General features: G+C 37.8%; 3 protein-coding genes across 10 annotated transcripts; 1 reads left to right on the forward strand and 2 right to left on the reverse strand.

The window, feature by feature from the left end:
* Positions 1-721: 721 nt before the first annotated feature.
* Npl4 (nuclear protein localization 4) lies at positions 722-20,264 on the forward strand. Of its 2 annotated transcripts, XM_089595825.1 has the most exons (13): positions 722-885; positions 1,777-1,857; positions 2,539-2,743; positions 3,042-3,198; positions 3,278-3,415; positions 3,492-3,795; positions 3,873-4,010; positions 4,077-4,224; positions 4,304-4,464; positions 19,154-19,305; positions 19,380-19,518; positions 19,582-19,862; positions 19,946-20,264. In XM_089595825.1, exons 1-13 carry the CDS (start codon positions 877-879, stop codon positions 19,956-19,958), a joined length of 1,926 nt encoding a protein of 641 aa, XP_089451951.1. In that variant the 5' UTR covers positions 722-876; the 3' UTR covers positions 19,959-20,264. The 2 variants fall into 2 exon arrangements, with proteins under 2 accessions (XP_089451951.1, XP_014205317.2); XM_014349831.2 differs by lacking the exon at positions 722-885 and having other exon boundaries at positions 1,291-1,857.
* LOC106637158 (uncharacterized) lies at positions 4,825-18,639 on the reverse strand. Of its 6 annotated transcripts, XM_089595827.1 has the most exons (5): positions 18,317-18,639; positions 17,617-18,235; positions 12,735-13,058; positions 11,814-11,963; positions 4,825-11,615 (listed from the first exon to the last, which is right to left on the reverse strand). In XM_089595827.1, the coding sequence occupies exons 2-5, from the start codon at positions 17,629-17,631 to the stop codon at positions 10,239-10,241; spliced, it is 1,866 nt and encodes a 621-aa protein (XP_089451953.1). In that variant the 5' UTR covers positions 17,632-18,235; positions 18,317-18,639; the 3' UTR covers positions 4,825-10,238. The 6 variants fall into 6 exon arrangements, with proteins under 6 accessions (XP_089451953.1, XP_014205321.2, XP_014205324.2 ...); XM_014349835.2 differs by having other exon boundaries at positions 17,617-18,639; XM_014349838.2 differs by lacking the exons at positions 17,617-18,235; positions 18,317-18,639 and adding an exon at positions 17,483-17,558.
* LOC106637160 (EKC/KEOPS complex subunit Tprkb) lies at positions 19,069-21,068 on the reverse strand. Of its 2 annotated transcripts, XR_016293313.1 has the most exons (3): positions 20,381-21,068; positions 19,742-19,897; positions 19,069-19,666 (listed from the first exon to the last, which is right to left on the reverse strand). XR_016293313.1 is itself a non-coding variant. In XM_014349840.2 (1 exon), exon 1 carries the CDS (start codon positions 20,870-20,872, stop codon positions 20,324-20,326), a length of 549 nt encoding a protein of 182 aa, XP_014205326.2. In that variant the 5' UTR covers positions 20,873-21,068; the 3' UTR covers positions 20,274-20,323. The 2 variants fall into 2 exon arrangements, 1 of the variants encoding a protein (XP_014205326.2); XM_014349840.2 differs by lacking the exons at positions 19,069-19,666; positions 19,742-19,897 and having other exon boundaries at positions 20,274-21,068.
* Between the last annotated feature and the right edge of the window lie 985 nt (positions 21,069-22,053).

Consider the following 22,053-nt stretch of genomic DNA (forward strand, 5'->3'; position numbering starts at 1 on the left):
TAAACTGTGACTTAATTGTTCAACGAAACTCGAAACTTGCTTTGACTGAGCTGAGCTTATCATAAATCATAATGGAAACGTAATGGAAATATAAGAAATTTCTATTTATAACTTGGTCTCGTGTATTTTAAGCTTCAGTGATGGTTAATGCTGTGATGAAGTACAATCGATTGTACTTCATCACATTTATGTAATACGATTGACACGTAGGCCATTTTTTAAAAGTCATTACACTTTTTTTTTTTAATCATTTTGATGAAGTAAATGGAAAAAAAAATGAAATCCTTGCTCTCTGTTCGAAGTTTTCGTACAATCGTACAAAAAAGTTACAATATACGACTGTTCAATCGTGTTTCGTTTTTAATCTTGCAAATAAAGACACGTGACTAGCCGTGGTATAAAAATATCCTTGGCTCTAATAAGTACGTGAAATTTGAATCATCCCTAATTTCGGACAAACTGAACGCATATTATAAATATGCTGGCGCCAAAAACTTACGCTCAAAAGTAAAATTGTATATTGACGCGTTATTTGCGTAAAAGCGATAAGTAATTTAAAAAAATATAAAAACGTGGACAGCGTTTTACAAAATTTGATTGAAAAAGTCCAAAAGATTAAATTTTCCACTCTATTGGAATGAATGAGATTCTACTAGGCGGAAATTAATTTAAAATTGTTCCTGTGGAGGGGTAAGTACTTATACGTATCCAATAAAATTAGTTATTTGGGACTAGGGACATTTTGGACATTTGTCCCGTTGCCAGCACACACGCGCATAAGTATAGTGACATCAATGGCCAAAAAGTACCAAAACAAGAGAGAGGGTGACAAGGAAGAACAGCTGATGCTGATGCAGCTCGAGCCTCACCGGCGATATGTCAAACGTAAGTTGGTCCCGTTTTTTGTAAACCGATCCCCATATCATTTTACGTGCACTCTCTCAACACGTATCTTAAAAATATCTCTAATACTTAATCTAATCATCAAAATAAGGCAGAGCGAATAATGTAAAAGTCTGCTCTCGCATCTCAACGGTGATGCCTGACAATATACCTACCTACCTATGATGGTGAAAACGCGACTCCGAAACCTAAAATCACTAAGTACTTAGTAGTGGGTCACTGTCATTGTTGTTGCTGTATGTGCATGGTACGTGTATACGTACAAGTGTATGCCTCTCCCCCCCTTCTCCTCTCGAGCCCGTTATATCAAATCGTTTCCTTCTCCCTCCCCCCTAACCCCCCAGACACGACTGCAGCTGGCAACTTTTCCATGTGATTAGGTAGTAGGTACTCCAAACTCGTCGTATCTCGACGGCCACGTTTTTCCAGACCTCCTGGAAACTTTAAAAAATCATGCGTCATTTGACATATCATTGGACCGTCTAACCTCAACATTTTTTGTGTTCGATTCTGTAAAGCTGTGTAGTGTGTACACAGAGGGATATCTTTCTTTCTTTTGAGTGAATAAGTATATTATATACTTTACGTGGTGTTTACACGTTCACTTCACTACCTACTTACTCACTGTTGTTCTGTTCCCTGTTCTGTTCAGTGTTCACTTTGTTTTGGACGGTGGTTCGCAATAATCGCAATCGCGCACATATATAGATAGGCACATAACGCACGTATACTTTTCGGGCCGTGTGTGTGCGTGTGTGCTCTTTTTGTTTCGGAGTTGACTTTTTTCGCGAGAGTAAAAAGAGGAATATATTTATATCATTGTGCTTATCAAGGGATGCGAGGATGAGTGCTAATCAGAAGGATTGTTCGCAGATACTCCGTGTTCAATCCGCGGAGGGCACCAAGCGCATCGAGGTGTATCCTTCTGACTCTGTTAGCCAGCTTTTTGAAAAGGTATGAGTCAACGTTTTGTTATTTATACCTTTTTTTTATTTTTTATAGCAGTTTTCTCTATGTTCACTGAATTTTTTCATGAGCTGAACGATTGCTGCTATCGTTCCTGCTTTGAATTTTTTTTTGTTCATCATATTTATTATTATGAGGAATAGAAAAAATTTTGTAAACAATGTTGTTGATGCAGTGACAGGCTGATGAAGTACTTAGTTCTTGATTGTAAATTATACATGAAGCTATACTAGGCTTTATTTCAAAATTTAAATTTAACAGAGTAACAGGCTACTTTTTTTCTAGCATTTAGAAAGTTATAAAGTTTTTCAATGTACAAAATATAATTTTTTATTCTTGAACAGTTTAATGTCATCAACAGTTTCTTAATAGTTGTTAATAACTCAATTAATTTTTCCAATCAACCATAGTTTAGTTGCATTTGAGAGTTAGACTTGTAAAGTTTTATTTTATAGAGGTTATTTATGCAATTTATTATTTGTAGTCACCACAACTTGCGAATCATTGCTTTTAACTATTTATCAATTAAATTATATCTCTAAAGATCATTCATATTCTTTTAATGAAAAGTATCTTTGATGACTTTCGAGAATATAATTGAATAATCTAACAATTACGTCTCAAAATAATTTTGAGAAATTACCTAAAATGCTTACATGGTTTTTGCAGATCTATAGTGCATTTGATTTACGAACTTTTGGCTTTGGCCTTTATAAACAACGTAATCAAAAAGAAGAAATTACATCTTCAAGAAGTAAAACTATCCAAGCAGTGGGACTGAAACATGGAGATATGTTGTATTTGACACCAATTAATGGTGCAGTGCTTTGGGATGTTCCAGGAACCAGCAGTGCCTCCAATGATATGTCCTCAGGTATGTGGTAAATAAATAACTATTGTAACCTACAAATTATGAACGGAAAAATTTTATGGACATTTGTCTTAGTTAACTCAATTTTGTTGTAGAGGATTGTTTGTTATTATTATAGTTATTTTTTTCTGAAGGAATCACACTCACAAAGTTTTAACCTGACTATTTGCTCCATAAAATTTTTGCCAACTCATGATGATAAATATAGACATTAAATGTTTGATTATTCTAGATATAGTTTTCTTATTGTACTAAAATAAATTATACTTAAAAAAAATGATATTTTACTGTTTGATTACAGAACCAATGGATATTAGTCCAAGTATAAGTAAATCATCTCAAGGTCAACAAACCATCAACAGCTCTATGAAATTTCTCTCCACTGCAACTGAAGATGATGTTGATCAGCAACTTTGGAAACTAGATGGCAAGATTTTAAGGAAAAAAGATGATAAATAGTAGGCTTATTAATCATTTTAATGTTGAAGTTTTAAATATATATATGCACACATATTATAATCCATGCAAATATTTCAGCTGTCGGCATGGATCAAATGCATGCTGTGTTCATTGTTCACCATTGGAACCTTTTGATGAATCATACCTTAAGGAACAAAATATTAAGCATATGTCTTTTCACTCGTATCTGAGGAAACTCACAACTGGTGTAGATAGGTATGAGAACTTGAAATATCATTGTACAAAAAACGTTTTAACTTGTTGATTAAATAAAATAAACTTTTGCTTATAGAGGAAAATTTTTACAATTAGAAGATATAAGCTGTCGTATAAAAAGCGGCTGCAAGGATCATCCACCATGGCCTAAAGGCATATGCAGCAAATGTCAGCCTAATGCTATTACTCTAAATCGTCAATCGTACCGACATGTGGATAATGTCATGTTTGAAAACGCTAATTTAGTCGAGCGGTTTTTAAACTACTGGCGTATAACTGGACATCAGCGGATTGGTTACTTATATGGAAGATATGAGATACATCCTGATGTACCTTTAGGCATAAGAGCCGTAGTTGCTGCAATATATGAGCCACCACAGGTAAATTAACATTAAAGTCATAAACAATCAGGATCGTAAAAATTGGAAGTATTATGAAAATGATTGCTTACCCTTAGGAAAGTACAAAGGACTCTATTGTTCTTTTGCCTGATGAGAAAGAAGCTCTCATAGATGAATTAGCTCAATCTTTGAATTTGAAAAAAGTTGGATGGATTTTTACTGACTTAATTGCTGATGACATCAAGAAAGGCACAGTGAGTTTCATCTGCTTGTATCTGCTTTTTAACTTGAACTCGTAACGATTAATTATTCTGTTTCAGGTCAAGCATGTGAGAAATATTGAAAGTCATTTTTTGTCTGCACAAGAATGTATTATGGCTGGTCATATACAAAATAAACTTCCCAACCCTTGCCGCTTTTCACAAAAAGGTTTCTTTGGATCAAAGGCAGTCACGATTTGTGTCACTGGTAAGTTTACATCTTGTTTTCAACTTATGCCTGTCACTATGATTTCACAACAAATTTCTTTAATACTAAATTTTTTAAGGTGACAATAAAAACCAAGTACATATGGAAGGATATCAAGTAACCAGCCAGTGTATGGCGCTAGTCAGAGATGGTTGTTTAGTGCCAACGAAAGATATTCCTGAGTTGGGCTACGTCATTGAATCAACTGATAAGCAATACGTTCCAGATGTCTATTACAAGGTAAGACTTTTATGTTATGTATATACATTTTTCGGCATTTATAAACTGAGAAATGAGAATAGTAATGTAGTATTTTTCAACGATTGCAAAAAAGTAAATGGTATATGTTAAATTTTCGATTTATTTATAAAAAAATTATTAAAATATTAGCTTTTTAATTGAGTAGTGCTTTAAAAGTTATTTTAACAGAAAAATACTATCCTATATATTTCACAGTGCCGAAAAATACAATTTTTTTGATAAATATTTTCTTGTTTTAATGTAACTTTGAGCAAATTCGAAGCAGTGCTCTTTGAAAAAAAATCTTAAGTCTAGAGTTAGGATGAGGATTGAAAAAACAAGACAATTATTGTTTGCACGAAGAAATAAATTCATAACTGAAAATCGACAATCTAAAAGTACATTAACTTGGGTAACGAGCGTACACTTGATAATCGCAATTATACAACTATTCCGAACCAAACATGTGCGCTCCACAGGCGTTCACGCGTTGTAGCCCAGGGAGTAGACCCAAAAATCGGTTAGGTCAGGAACAAAAAGAACATAACATGTAAGACCTTTGAATATATCGCTCTTGCATTTCGTTAAAGAGTAAAAAAAAATTAAACAAGTTTGTTTTTTGTGTCATTCGTTACAACGAAAAAAGAAGAACAGTCTACAATAAAGCTTTTTGCAGTTTTTTCGCTTCGTTTTGGTGTGTTTGTGTGTACAATATATTGTATACTTAAATATACAATCCATTCAAAACACGAATTGGTTATTTTGCGCTTGTACACTTGTGTGTGTGTGTGTATGTGTGTGTACGATTTTTCGGTAAGAGGGGAAAAAACGGTTTCGAAATTTGCGTCACATTTGTTTATTTTATTACAAGCTATGCGTTTTTGCCTCGTTAACTTCATAAAAATATATATACAGGTGGCTTATACTTCCGGTATATCTCCTTTATCGGAGTTTCGCTTATTTTTTCAACTATTTTGTTTTACTTTTTTTCTCTGTGATAAAGAAACTCTCGTGGTTATTTATATTTTTTTGCATAGTATATATTTATAATCGTCAGTTTGTTTTTAAATACAACTTCGTACGCAGTTACAATATATATAGATTTCGTCGTTCTTTTCAAATTTTTTTTTTTTTTTTTTTTTTTTTACTTTGTGTATTTGCATTACGAAAACCGAAAAAATCAAAAAGAGAAACGAATTATCGTCCGAACAAAGCTTGTCAAAAATTTTCTCATACTATCTTTCGTTATTTTTCGCTTTTAATTCATGTCATACATACTACATATCCATGCGCCTCTTGTACAAGTAAGTATCGTTGAGACTAACGCGACAAACACCCAATCGTTTCATTCTTCAACTCTCTTCCACTCGGTCGTTTTTAGTAACCATCTATTTTTCTTTCCTTTATTTTTTTATTGTTACTTAATTATTTAATTTGTTTATTACATTCGACACAATTTTTTTCCGTAATAGCCGTGCGTCGATCGTACGGTCGTAAAGCGCGCGCGCGATACACAGATACACAATTAACAGCGTTAAAACTTTCAAGTTCAACATCGAAATGAGGTTTTCTTCTTCGTGAAAGGCATTATCTCGTGACGATCTGTATTTTTCTTTTCTCTTATTTTTTTTGTAATTTTACCTACGGCTAATCTCGACGAGAATATGCTTGTACATATCGATAAAGTTTTTTTCACGTTTACAAAAACACGGAGCCACCTTAAAGATGCGTATTAACTTTCAAACTCTCGCTTTACAAAAATTCACCTTCGTATGTTCATTTTATTTTTCGAATTCGCGATCGTGAAAGTAACGTCTTCAGGCGCGCGTAAGTACTGCTATTGGGCAAAACTTGTGATGTATTGTTTCTCTCTTATCATTTTCATAACATTTTTTCAAACTTAGATTTTATTGGAAGACTATCTTACGGAATGTTGCACGGGAAAACGCGATCGATTTTCTCTATCGGACAGTGGCTGACACAGTACTAGCTCTCCTTTTCATTTACGAGTGTATTCATTTTTTTTATTCGAAAAAAAAAACACGACGAAAAAAGTTACGTTTCTCTCTCTCTTTCTTTTTTTTTATTTGTATATTTATCGTGAAAGAGAGACTCGGCTGGCGTGTCTTTCACGATCGCTCGGAAGGGTCGTTTCTTATTCCGACGACAATTTCACCTCTCTGGACGCTATTACGTGCTTACGAGTACGTGTATGCTCTTCTCAATTTAAGGTGGCTCGCGCTGTTATTTAATTTTTTTTTTTTTTTTTTTTTTTCTTTTTTTATCGCTTAAATAGTTTACAATCGTTCGAACGCTTGTTCTGCGGAAACGCAGCAGTTAGTTTTAGTGCAGCAGTAGTATCTGTCTTGCTTTATCTCTCTCATTGTTTGAATAATTGTCACCCTAAAACGTGGCAAACATGTGTTGTGGCAAAACTTTTTTTTTTCATATTCCTCAAATCTTTACTTTTTTTTATTATTATATAGTTTTCATTAACGCTTTCGATTTCTTTTCCACACGTATCTTTTTTATACTTGTACAATATTGTTTTAAATCTTTTTTCTTTTCAAACCATGTTTCGTGGTAATTGTACAGCAACGATGGGTTTTCACGAAGATTTTACAAATGATTAGCACATTACGCATTAGATAGTCGTAGTATATTATATTTATTTCGATATACAGCATCGAGGAATGATTCCGTTAAATACACAGACTTAGTACACGTGCGTCTGCATTATTTTTAATATTATTATGATTATAATTATCATTCAATACACTTTTTTTTTTCTCAACATTTTATTTTAACATTCCCAAAGGTGAGAAAAAAAATTTTTTCATTACAATCCCTTGCCCGTGTAAGTGATTAATCTTAATTCCCAAAAAAAAAATTATAAAAAATCGTTATCGTCATCATCATTCCCACAAAACGCTTTTTTCTATTCAACTACAAAGACAAGGAGAGGCTTCGCGCGTTATCGAGATATAAATATATATCTCACGTAGATCTCCTTTGTGTATACATACGTGTACCTATGTTTTTACGTCGCTCACACCTAAAAATATTCTACATTAGAACTCCTGGACACACTCGCGTAAAAGAACATGCACCCTAAATAAGACACACGACGATATATTTGTTTGTCGTTCAATTAATTTTATTTGTCTTTTCAAAATCATCTAAAAAGATCATCGATTTAATATTCATTTGCTGGGGAGAAAAAAACGCGGACGTCGTACAGGTATATTTTCTTTCGTTTTGTATTTTCGATATTTCAACTTGTTACGTTACATCGTTTAGGCCTAACTTTTGCTCACGACAATTATTTACTGGCAAAATTTTCTCATCACATACAAATACGTAGCCTTTCTCTTTTTTTCTCGATCATTCGCGTTATGAGATCCACAAAACTTGTATTTATTTACCGTCGTCGCGTTTATCGTTTATCTTTTTTTTTTTTTTTTTTTTTTTTTCATTTTATTTTATATATTTATTTTCATTTAATCAACTTTATATACGCGGTTTTAATAACGCTGAAGGCTCGCTAGTGTAAATTGGAGAGCAAAAGTAGATCGAGAGCTTGATCGGTAGGGTACATACATCGTGTTTTTCAGTTGTTTATTTTTTTTTTCCTCTAAATACAATGTTCGTCGAGTATAATGCTCGTATTCTTCGTCTACCTAAGTATTAACGCACTATTTCGCTGCGCGATGATCACATTTAATATACAATATTTGTTTTGTATGTGCTCCCTTGGCGGTGTCTCTCAATCCACGTCTTGCCTCTGGAAGGATACACGAGCTTCTTTACTTTTTTTTCATTTTTTTTTTTTTTTCTTTTAACTCCTCGGACTCTACGCTGAGCCACACGCGGTTGCATTCTTCGGCCAAAAAACATACAAGTCCTGTCTAAAAATATATGTATGATATATGTGTATATATTTGTATATATACGCGTGTGCTGTTGATCGTTCCCCCGTGTATATATATTTTTTGTTACTTCATTTACAACAGTAATTTTTCTTTCTTAATAATTCTTAATAAATTCCCCACATTCTGCAAATATCGTGGCTAACAAGTAACTTCTATGGATAGCGTTTTTTTTTTTTTTTTTTTTTTTTTACACATATGTTTTGAAACATTACAAGTACCATATCAGACAAAATGTGCTTTCGTCACTTTGAATTTGATCATAGTCATATATGTTTTTAACAGTATAAATACACAATTTTTTTACTTTTTCATCATTTCAACTTCGTTTTATTTTTCCATTTACGATTTATAAGTAAATACAAACGAAAAATTATTACACGTAACAAAGAATAAGGAAATTCTTAAATTAAATTGCGAAATAAAAAAAAGTAAATCGAGTATATGCGTTAATAATCATGAACGCATTCATTACACATATTGCATGAAAAAAAATTTATTCGTATAATTGCGAGTTTTTACGACCTATTTCAAAGACGGAAATAAAGATTTACGAAATTTTTGTTTATATCGATGTTCTGTGATGTTGTTTCCGTAACATCAAGAAGCATTTACAAAGTGTCATCACTAAAGTGACAAAAGGTACTTATGTCTGCACCACATTCGATTTTTAATATTATTTTAATATTCTTTTTTACTCGCTTCTTAACTTGATCAAGTTACATTTCAACTATTACGTGTATATATACGCGTGTATATAATTCCAATATATACATACCATAGCGAAAATAAACTTCAGAGCTTAATGCTTAGCTTTTATTTTTTATGAATTTTTTTTTTTTTTTTTTATTATTATTATTTATCTCTTAATCGTCGCGTCATCATCTGCTAAAACAATTTTCATTACTGTATTTAATTTTGCTAACTATAGGAGTCGCATCAATCTGAGGTACGTGTATATGCATCGGTTCAAAAAATCTATCGCGTCGCTCGCGAGTTCAGACAAGAAGTTTTGTTTCCCATCTTTATTTTCAACACTTTATAAGTGTATGTATATGCGTTTAATATATGCGCTTACGTTTGTGTATTTGTTTAATATTTTTCAATAGATAGCTCGACTCGCTTTCGTTAGGAAAATATCGATATTTGTCATCTATTATCATTTTCTCAATAATTACGTTTCCGCATAATCGCCGATTTTTCCGATATCTCTCAATATTTATCATCATATTTTTTATTTTTTGTTAAACTCGTTCACGTTTTAAAAATAATTTTTTTTAGCAACCTCTTTAACAGAGACTCTAAACGTTCAAGTACCCGCGGACGTTAATAATATGAAGGTTTCCCCTATTTATCGACAAAAAAATGGACTTTCTCCCAATCGACAATAATAATAATCACTATTATTATAATTTGACAAATACAGCGCGCGATGATTACACATAGTTATAATAATTTTAGGGAAAAACATCATTTTTTAAATCATCTTAATTATCACCAATATCATCATCATCATGGTTATCGTTCGTCGTCGTCGTCATCGTCATTATCATCAGTATATCACTATATCATCATCATCATCATCATCATCATCACCACCATCATCATAGTCGTTATATCGGTATCGCAATCGCAAAAAATCATCTTCATAAAAAAAAAATCGCCTCGTGTACAAACGTTTATGTGCAATCGTGTATTGATCGTGGTTTCCCGTACGAAAAAAAGGGGAAAATATCGTAGCTAATAGAGTAGCAGGGGGGGGGACGAAAAAGAAGATGGAGCACGAACGACTTGCCCCGTACATTAGTCGCTGGGGGAGAAGAAGGCGTCATCTGCGGGCATTCGTTACAGTTTGCCACACTTGGTGATGAGGATGGTCTTGGTGGGTTTGCCGGTTTGATCGCCGAAGGTCGAGATCTTTTCAACGAGATCGAGGCCCTCCACCACGTGGCCGAAAATACCAGTGAAGCCGCGCATCTCTTGCAGGATAATACGGAACTGCGAGCCGACCATGCCGAGGTTGTCGTGGCGCTTCTGGGTGCGTCTCATGCCTACGGCACCCCTCACTGCGGGAAACTTGGTATCGTCAGGCATGAAATAGCCATCCTCGAAAATGCTCCTTCCTCCTCGACCATTGTTCAGCTCAAAGTCCCCCGTGATCACGCTCTCACCCTCCCAACACTGGAAAATTGTGCAGCCCTTGTAACCCACCCCGATCTCGCCCGTGGCCAGCATGCTAAAGTTCTTCACCATCTTGGGCGCAACGTCAGGCCGCACTTCGATGACGATACGACCGTGCGGTGAGCCGTTCACCTCGATGTTGAAGTAGTACAACGGGTACGAATTAGAGGGGCCACGCAGGTTCGCCGGCGCCTGCTGGACTTGCACGAGGCCTGCGTTCCCGGCAGCGTTCGCTGCTGCCGCAGCCGCGGCCTCGGCTGCGCTCAGGAAGCCCGTCGCGTTCTGCTGGAGTATGGCATTTGGCGGCGGCGCAACTACCACACTCGGCTTCACGACGGAGGGAGAGCCCGGAGGAATCAGCAATTGCTGCTGCTGCGGCGGAGGTTGCTGCTGGGGCTGCTGCTGTGGCTGAGGTGGCTGAGGGGGCTGGGGCGGCGGAACCGGTGCCGCCGGAGCTACGTGAACCGTGGCCACCTGGGCCGGCATGTGGTACTCGATTGAACCGTTCTGGAGCTGTTGTTTGCTAACGACGTGCCTCGAGTACAGCTGGGACATGCAATAGTTAGCGAGGAAAAGGATGGGATTCTGCGAGGCAGCGAGGTGATTGGGCAGCCGGCCACCGTTACCCGGTTGCTGCGCGACGATGGGCTCGCCTGAATGGATGCCCGCTACGGCTTGTTTGAGCAGCGCGAAATCGAATACGACGCCAGAGTTGCCGATCAGGTCGTCGAGCTGGCACTGCAGCATCATTTCTTGGTACTTGGTGTGTAGCCTCTGCTTCTCGACGATGAGCTCGGTGTGTAGGCTGTAAATGTCGCTCGGGCCATCGGACATTTGGAGGGAGGTTTTCGCTTTGCCGAAGGTCTCACGCGCGTCCGTCACCTCCGGAATGTGGCTCCAGCCGTTCTGCAGGTCAGTCTCAACGTGGGTCTTCAGGGTCACGCATGCCTCGAGGACCTTTATGAGAAACTCGCGCTGCTGTATCGCCAACCGCTGGATCTCCGCCGACAGCTTACCCATTGACACTAATTCTGATTGAACCTGGACAAACGAGACAGAGAAAAAAAGAAAAAACAATTAAATCATCACAACTCAAGCACTCAGCGTTTCCGCGCTGTCAACGTTTCACGTAATCCCCATTTGTTCTTACGGCAGAACTAATGGGTTTACTTTGTTGTAATCCTCTTGTAGCCAGACAGAGGCATTTAAAAGAATTGAAAATAACTATGGTATACTCACATCTGACATGAGTTGTTCTTTGGCATCAGTCTGTGATTTGATCTGGTGTCCGGGATGCTCCTGCGGCGTCGCGCACGCCCGACACAGCGCGGTGCAACAAGTCCCGCACCAAAGCGCGAGTGGCATTCCGTGGGTATGGCAATTCTCGCTCTGCAAACACAAATACACGGGAAAACGATATAATATGTACCATTTAAAAGTACAATCCAGCTTCGATGCGCTTATAAGTATCCTTTATTGTGCGAAAAACTTCGTTTACCGCGAACCGAGGGAGAGAAAGAGAGGGCAAAAGTCCTGCTGACCTTAAACAGCGCGTAATCTCATTGCCTTCGCACGAAAGACTGTGCGCTCTCTTTCTCTCACTCGAGCAAAGTATGGCTTCGGCACTTGTAGCATTACACCTAACTATGTGACAAGTTTTTTTTTTCGCTACTCCCCTCTTACGTATTGCATGAGTGTGTGCGTATATGTGCATTCTTGCATATGAAATTAGAGAAAATTGTGTAATCAGGTAGAAAATGCCCTGCATCAGATCCGATCGAGACTTGGTTCGTCTTAATTTTTTATTTTTTTATTTTACCGCGCTTATTTGACAACGTTGTTTTGTCGATTTTTGTATTCAAGCGTGTATTGAAAATATTACGAAACGACTGGTTTGAACGACAATACTCGTAGATGGTAATTTATTCGGTAATTTACATAAAGTTTAGAATACAGATTATTTCATTAGCTCGACATACCGCGTAATATGGATAAAGTAATGAAATATTCGTATTTCGTCACACGATTACCAGTCGCCAATTAGCCGCAATAGGCATACTTGGCAAATAGTTTCGATTAAATGCTGTTGTCGTCAAAGTAGTGTTTGTAAAAAAAAAAAAAAAATAAAAGTATGGAAGAAGTATCGTTCATTGGCTTTACCTTTCTCTCTTTATCGTTGGGCTTGGGGGGTACGACGACATTGTTCTGATTAATTTTGAGGTGCGAGAAATTATTGGCTAACGTTAGGAGAGACGTGTAAGTCGGCAAGGCATCGGGTCCCTGGTCTCCCAGCTCTGTTCTCTTCCAACAGTGAGCGCAGAAGAGCTCGCGGCCCTTCAATAGGTTCGTCTCGATGCAGCGCAGACAAAAGTAATGCTTGCAGCTGAGGTACTTCGGACACTGATCTGTATCATTGTACTTTTGTTTGCAGAAGCTGCAAAGCGTCAGCTCCTCTAGGTCCGTCAAAACGTTTGGATCCAGCATCTGTAGTTGACATGTTGAGAGAAAGAAAAAAAAAAAAAAAAAAAAACAACAAAGACAAATACTTTATTAGTCAATGATTTTTTCTTGTTTTCTTTTATTGTTGGGAAAAACATATACAGCGCATCTCTGATGATTCAGTAGTTTATTGAATACGTAGATTCCATTTCATGCCTGTAATTTGACGTGAAACATTTGAGTCAACACCTAGTGTGATAAATATTGTAATTATTCACAAATAACACAAATTTTTCTTCTGAATGTGTCAAAAAAGCGCTATACGTATGTTCAAATCTTTCTTTGTAGAAAAACGCTGCGTCATAAAGAAAATTGGGAAAAAAAAAAAAAAAAAAAGCAACCAACACAACTCTTTCTTACACGTACTCACTGTCAAGCGCGAAATAATCAATCGCCGGGAAAAATACGGAGAGAAGGGGGAGAAAGAAAGCGTTCACGTGCGCGTGTTATACGAACGTTCAGAAGCCGAACGAGAGCGAAAAGACGTTGTCGCTTGTGCAAGTTGAAAGGTACGGTGGAGGGAACAGTTAACAAGTAACTGGCCAGCAAAGATTTCGGAACACGCTAATTTCATAATTTCTTTCGTTTTTTTTTTTCCCTTCATCTTTCTTTCATCAAGCCCCTCTCCTATGTCGTGTCGCTAACTGCTTCAACAGTGCTGCAACGTTGTTGTTGGGCAAACACATATATACATAATCATAATACGGCGCGGGGATGCACGCACGAGGTGACGTTCTTAAGAGTAAAACGCTTGAATTTCGGAGTCTTCCGTGCTCCAAAATAACGGAGCATGAATTGCGTTGACAAGAGACTGTATGCACTTTTTGTGCAGTTTTGTAAAGGAACCAGCCTAGTGCTATGCGGATTCTCCTCAGAGAACTCAGAAATAAGGTACCCAAAATAGCGTAAGGAATAATAACGATTTTATGTACACATATGGACTAGGGGATGACATTTTGAGAGTATACACAACAATGCAGAGAGAGAGAAGAGACAAAAATGTGCAACCGATGAGGGAGAGAAATGAGAGTTTCGGAGCAGACGCATGCGCCGGGGAATCCCGCCAAAATTGCACGGCTTTGCCGATTTACTGCGCTACACGGTATGTGCACCAAAACGCACTGTTCTCTCTGGTTCTCCTCTTTCTCTCGGTGTTCTTTGTCTTTAATATTATAATATTAGCTTTCTTCAGCGTCGCATCCACACACACACACGTATGGTACAGAGACACGAAAGAGAATGCCGGCACTGCGAAAGAAAGATAAAAAATCGATGTGTGCTGCTCCTACTGCTTTCTCTCTCTCCTCTGGTTCTTTTTCTCTTCTTGCGCATGTATGTGTACACGTACACTGTAAACCGGAGAAACACAAGAAAAAAGGGAGAAACGGGAGAAGTGTTGTAAATCGAGGGTGAGGATCGCAGGTGCAACATCGTACATGTATTGGACCATGTGTGTTTTGGATCTGTAGTAAAAAAACGAGCACATAACACTTTAACGCTCTACCGGCTGCCGTCCGATCATCGCGAAGCGAAAACCGATAATAGCGTGTCCCGATTCGTGGACATACTCTCGCTGATGCCGTCGCGTTGCTGTAAATATATATGTATGAATGGATTCACACACATTCGATAACAATGTGTACGTGTGTACGTCGCTGTGCTCTTATCAGCATCGCCTCTTTACTCCGGCGGCTATTGCTGTTTTATAAGTACAACGTACACACGTAACATTTTAACACAATCAGCATCCGTCTCGCTTCAACAGCGCCACGAGCAGAGTGTGGGTATAGCTCGGTTATAGTATTTTTCGTTGGAGGAAGAAGAAAAAAAAGTATGCAGACTTGAAAGTACGCGCGGGAAGGCTTGCGAATCCTACACGCGTTTCACACACGAACGCACGTACATAGCTATAGGCATAGATAAATAAAAATAATACACGCGCGCGTATCCTTGTACACAAAACACACGCACATTTGGAGCACCACCAGCAGCGGTGGCGGCTGCTGTTTTCCCCTCCAACTCGGTACTCTGATGCTAAACACTCACGCGCGTACACGTACGATGGTGTAATATGCTTTTTATGAGAATATAAATGATATTCGAAAGACTGAACGACCGAGCAGCAGCTCTCTTGCGCATTGATTGAAAAAGAAAAAAAAAAAAAAAAAAAGTAAGTATCTACCGCGAGAAGATTTTTTACCGCAAGCATCGGCTCTTTCTCCTTCGTGTACATGGTGTAACACCGCTCGTCGTCGACACGGCGAGAGTACAGTCCGCATGAGCAGAGCGCGCGCGCGCCCTGCACTGCTGGCTATTGCTGCTTATAAGTATACTCGGCGACGTTTCTTCACGCGTTCGCGGCTCTTGCTCCAGCCATCGGTCAGAAAGTACAGCAACAACAGCTCACGGTACGAAAGTGTGTTGTTAAAAAGGAAAAAGAAAAAACTACAGCTGTGCTAGTCGTGCTGAACTCGGTCCTCTCGCAACGATTTACTGACAATGTTGTGGCCTTGGAATGGACGGGCTCTCTGCTCTCTCTTCTCGGAGCATGTAAACCCAAGAGACAGAAAGAGATAGAAAACCGTGAGAGAAAGAGAGCAGAGTGCTGGCCCGCGTTTCTGAGAAAGAGACTCGGGAAGATGCCTCTCCTATACGTTGCTGCACAACCCAAGGTAGAGGGGTATACACCGAACACTCTGGCGATGATGCTGCAGCAACTGCTTTGGCAGCCGCTAAATGACGTGTTGGAAGTTCAACCTAAGTACACATACACGTAGATTCATACTTGATGCTACTACCACACATCAATATTTCTGCCTTTCTCTAACACGCACACACATAATGTTGTTCACCACACACGACCCTGCACAGCACACTCTACCTCTCGAACGTCGTCGTCGTCGGCGCGCGCCGCGTCCCCAACCCGCTACTCTGCACCACAGTCCTCGCGACAACTGTTGGTCGGGTCGGGAGTTGGGAGCCGCGAGTAAGCTTTCCTTCCTCTCTCCGTCCGTCCGCTTGTTCGTTCGCACTTTTCTTTCTCTCCGAAGCGCGCTCGCGCTCTCTACTTCGTGACTCCGTGTGCTCCGTTTGTACGCTATCTTTCTCCAACCCGCGCGTTCAACTATACCTATATAAATACGGCGCGTACACCACCACACCACGTCGGCGTGACGGTCATTTGTGACGGTTTACTCACGATGGTTACGATCTCTATGGGTGCGCGGGCTCACGTCTGAATGAATAAAAGGACTGTTGCAAGCGTGTCAAGATTGACTCTTCAAATGTAATTACTCGTATATTTTTTTACCATAAATTGCCATGTTATTAGAAATCATTTATGTTTATTACCGACAAGGGGGCTTGACGCTCTTTTTACAAGGTAGTGGGAAACTTCATTTCAATCTTCACCAACTTTCAGACTTTTAAATGACCCTTTAGGATTTTTCTTTACTTTACACAAGCCCCCTTTTTTATATAAAACTTTGATTAGTATTATTTTATAATTTATACGTTTGTACATACAAGACTTATACCACGTATTCAAAGATGTCTCTTAAAGTTATTGCTATGTCATAAATATTGTTTAGCAGCAAACTCTCTGTTCCTCATTAGGTATTAGTATCAATAGTATAACTGTATCCATAAATGTGATTAATCGATTAAAATTTGATAAGTGACTGATAATGGGTTACAATACTGGCTGATCAATTAAATTATAATCGCTTGTCTAGTCAAAATATTCCTGTATAAACACCTCAATTTTTATTGAAAATCCACACTCGTGAATCACAAGTGGAAGACGCTAACCTACTTTTTACAAAATTCATGCGTTTCTACATCTTATAAAAGCCAAAACCAGCGACTGGGTTCTCTAAAAAAATATTCCTTGTGAAAAATTGAAATCATTCGTTTTTGACGGTCAAAATACTCGCGGGCGAATAATGTATCTGACAGTATGCTTGACATTAGCATTCTGTCTGCAAACTTACAAAGATAGAGTTGAAAGGAGAACATGTTTATGCCGACTGCATTTTGATGTACAAAAACGTAAATAAATAAATAAAACGACCTCATCGCAGTCCGATGTTAAGGGTTTTCAAGGTAAAACGAAAAGCTGAACAAGAATAAACAAACCCAGGGGTCTGGATCAAGGAGAGAACGAACTTAGTGAAAGTTCACTAGAAACAGCCAATAAAGCACCAAAATCACTTTTTCGGGGGAAAGAGATGCTTTGACCTTTGCCACCTTTTAATCCCTTGCTTCCAAGTAAACTAGCTTTTTTTTATTTTTTCCGTTTACTGCAGCTCGCGCGTTCGCGCGACACATCTATACTCGTTCCTACGCACACCAACGCCCGTTTATACATATATTTATGTGCATGTGTACACGACGACCGCCTCCTTCACCTCGTGAATTTCCTTGCCGAATACGTGCAAAATGACGCGCGAACCATGGAGTGTGAAGTTGAAAGAGTATACAGACGACGAACGCATTCAAACAGGATAAACTATCATCATCAACAACAATCAATAACACTAACCACTGCTACTGGCATGGCGAGCTGCGGCGACGGCACTCGACGCGCACCGTACACCACCAGAGCACCACCACCGCTCTGTTATTTTCCTTCCCTCGTTCGTACGATCGGAACAGTAGAAGAACACTGCACTACACACAACTGCTCTGCGCACTGCAGACCAAGAGAGAAATGCACAACTGCCGCCGCTGCTTACAAATGAGAGTGTAGTATTGTTTTTTTCCCGGTTGTTCCCTTGAAGTTTGCCCGTCGTAGATATAAGTACGAGTAGGTGTAAGTATACTCTTCTTTGCTCGTTGGGTTTGAGTATTACCCAGAAAACCAGCACTATAGGACGCAATTAAGACGGTTCGGAGTTTCAGCCGGACGGGCGCACGTAGCGTAGTTGTATGCGCTTATTAAGCACACAGTACACACACTGATCAGATCAGCAACGAAAGTCACGCACCCGTCTCGCACTTCACCTCTCTTCACCACCGATGTTACAGCTTGCCGCCGCATGCAAGTCACTTTGCGTATATGTAACTTGTCCGTGATCGGAGTCCGGGCGGGGTGGGGAAGGAGGGTCCAACTTCTCCTCCACCGTGCAAAACACTTGATTGCAAAATTGCAATGGGCAGCGCTATACAACAACCAGGAACATAAGGAAAAAAGAGAGATTAACTATAGCTCTCTTATTCAAATGTAAATCCCAAATATATACCTGCAAATGTTAGTTGGGATACTTGGGACTTGGGATACACAGAAGCTTGGGGAGACGTGCAGAGTTGCCGACTGTCGAGCTCTTCGTTTTCCCCCGCACCCGCAGTACCCGCAACACGCTTGCTAATGGGCAATGGCGTTTCTCTTTCTCCTATACTATACTATACTATACTATACTTGCTCACGTGAGCTATCGCAAGCCGCAACCAGGCCGGATCTCTTCAACTTTTCTCTTTTTGCCTCTGCTACGTCTTCGTTAAACGTCACTCGACACTGAACTATATCTGTTGTATTAATGTGTACAACATTCGTTTGCAAACTAGACTACAATAAATAAAATGCTGTTAGTCAATTTTCCACTTCCCACCAAAATACATTTTCAGTTGGTTCATTTTTAGTCGGTAGGGGGCGTTAAAGCGTGTGCAAAACTATAGCAATGATTCGCGCAAAATTCAAATTCCTCATTGTAATACCTATCTATCGATGTCCATAAGGGCAATATGGTGCATATCAGGATGCTGATGATGCACTTAATACTTACTACATGCATGGTTGCGCCTCAAGGTGCAGGATGGCTAGAATAAACTCGTGATTTTGTTTATCCTAAGTACATTTATAACTTGCTCAAAATTTGTCTTACGTTTAGGTTATTTTACAATAAGATTCGCTGATTTATATTCTTTAATACACAAAAGTTAGGACGCACGAAGTAACATTGGATTAATTAGTTGTTTATGTCTAAAGAGTTTTAAAAGCTCATTAAAATATATATAATTGGATTTAATTGAACATTTTGTTATGATTGTTTTGCATAATTCACAATCCACTTCTGTTTCAGGAAAAAGATACCTACGGCAATGAAGTCTCAAGATTGGCCAGACCATTACCAGTTGAGTACTTACTTGTTGATGTCCCAACATCCACACCTATAACGCCATTGTTCACGTTCTACGCTAAAGACAATATTACACCCTTTCCTGTAGAAAACAGGTAAATTATCAAAATTTAATCAATGATTTACAAAAGTACTAATCATTGATAACATCACTTCAATTTTTGTGCAGGTTGATAGATGGTCAATTCCAAGAGTTCAGTTCCTTGTGCACTTATATGCAGCAATTTAATCCTGATCAGTTCCTTGAAGCTGTGTCAGATTTTCATCTGCTATTATTTATTGCTTGCATGGATATGCTCCCTTTAAAGGTAAATTTTTATTTGCTTTAGTAGTATTCTTGAAAGTTATAATTTTATATTGTTACATTTTAGAATCATATGGCTGCATTATTGGAAGCTATTCGTACTGGTGACCGTCAAAAAGCTGATGAATGGGCTCGGTCTGAGCATTGGGCAACTGTTGAACAACTTATATCAGCAACATCACAATCTGGACCCTCAAATAGACACGCAACTTTTGAAAACAACTTACCACGTTCTTCAAGTACTGGATCAGTGGGCATAGGAACTGCCGGCAGTAGTTGGACTTGTTCACACTGTACTTTCCTCAATCGAGCAGAAATTGATATTTGCGATATATGTAGATTACCGATGTAATTATTGTGCAGATCGCAGCAAAAAAATATACCTAAAACATTTGGTGTGATAAAATCTTATAAAACAAAATTTATTTTAGAATGCCAATGTAAATTTTTTAATAAATTGAAATCAAGACGTTTAAAGAGATCATAAAGCAGCCTAGAGGAATGCATTCAATAATGACTGATTATTGTAACTAGCCACTCAACGTTCTTATTGCAATTTTTATGAAAATAAAATACAATAGCACTACTTGAAGGAAAAATTAAAACTGTGATATGAGAGGAAAAGAAAGGCATCTCATACAAAAGTGGGATATCACAAAATGCAAGGTTAATGCGACCTTCCAATGTAATTTAATAATACTATGAACATGTAGGTAACAATGGAAGCAAATAAAAAAATTTTCAATTTGACACGTTTTTTATTGATGAAACACCTTTTCAACTTATATTAGTATCAGCTATAAACATATTCACTTTGAAATTTTATCACTTATTCTACTAACTACAGAATCTAACAAGCTAGATACCTTTAACTCTTCATTGTCAATTTTGTAAGTCTTTTTGATTAAATCAACATTAGAAAACTCGGGCAGTTTGGACACGGGCACTCTTTGACCTTTGACACTGTCAATAAGCTTCTCTAGAGCTTTTTTTTCACTAGTATCATAAATCTGCACAACCACAATGTCTTTAACTTCATTAGAGATTCCAAACGTAGTCAAAGACTGTGATATATTTTTCGAAGTTGATAAACAATATATAACTTCTGTGTACAAAGTTCTTGTAATCAGTTGTTTGTACTTTTCATTCAGAGCAGCTTTATTTGCAGCCACAGCAATTTGAAAAGGATCCAAAACTAATTGCGCTTTAATGATGCAACATGCCAATTCCTTACGCATAAGTTTTTCGTGAATTTCCTTGATATTTTGCACATTGCTGAAGAGATGAACACTTAATTGTTTGCCTGTTAAATCATCTAATTTTATTGTGTAATCATCAATACTACAAGTTTCGTCCATTATAATTCAGACTAAATCATTAATAAATAAAAACTTTTACTCATTTAACCGTTAATACTCGGTTCAAGTATAAGTGCAGTGGCATTAGCGCGCGGTACAAAAGAAAAAACGGAAGTTGTTCCTATATTACTTAGAGGTTACGAGATTATAGCAATGTAAAATAAAATTCGGAGCATGTATAACCTGTAAATTTATATATATTTTACGTAAATATTTTCTCTCAGCAGAATTTTTCCAGCTTAATGTCACAATATGTGTAATCTTGAAGTGAAGGAAACGAAGAGTTATTTAAACATATAAGTAGAATATCTATACTTTTAAAGGTAGACTTTCAGATAAAAGGTAAATTGTAAACTTGCCGCAAACAGCACAAACAACATTAACTTTTTATCTTCTATCTATAAAATTAGTTGCGGCTGGTTTATAAGTAATTAAACGGCTCTAGGGCTAAGCTGCCTAAAGCTCTCCATCAGAATTTCAGAAGCAATTTTTGGCCAAAAAAATCACTACCGCTAGATGGCGCTGATCCAAATGATTATTACTACTTGTAGTAGAGCCATTTGATCAATTATAAACCAGCCGCAACTAATTTAGTAAATACAAAAAAAAAAGATAACATTGTTTGTGCTATTTGCGGCAAGTTTACAATGCATTTTTTATACGAATATTGACTTCCTATATATTTATACTTTCGGATGAAAGATAAATTGTAAACTTGCCGCCAATAGTGCAAACAATGTTTACTTTTTATTTTGTATTTATCAATTTAGTTGCGGCTGGTTTATAAATGATTAAATGGCTCTAGTATTAGTATAGTATAGTAATAATCATTTGATCAGCGCCATCTAGCGGTAGTGATTTTTTTGGCCAAAAATTGCTTCTAAAATTCTGATGGAGAGCTTTAGGCAGCTTAGCCCTAGAGCCGTTTAATCACTTATAAACCAGCCGCAACTATTGAAATAGATACAAAATAAATAATTAACGATGTTTGTGCTGTTTGCGGCAAGTTTACAATTTATCTATTACCCGAAAGTGTAAATATAAGGGAGGTCAATATTGGTGTAAAACATACATTGCAAACTTGCCGCAAGTAGCACAAACATCGTTAATTATTTATTTTGTATCTATTTCAATAGTTGCGGCTGGTTTATAAGTGATTAAACGGCTCTAGGGCTAAGCTG

This window comes from Copidosoma floridanum, unplaced genomic scaffold, assembly GCF_036245765.1.
Source record: "Copidosoma floridanum isolate Cflo_tuat_1 unplaced genomic scaffold, Cflo_Japanese_pri ptg000029l, whole genome shotgun sequence".
Lineage (NCBI taxonomy): Eukaryota > Metazoa > Arthropoda > Insecta > Hymenoptera > Encyrtidae > Copidosoma > Copidosoma floridanum.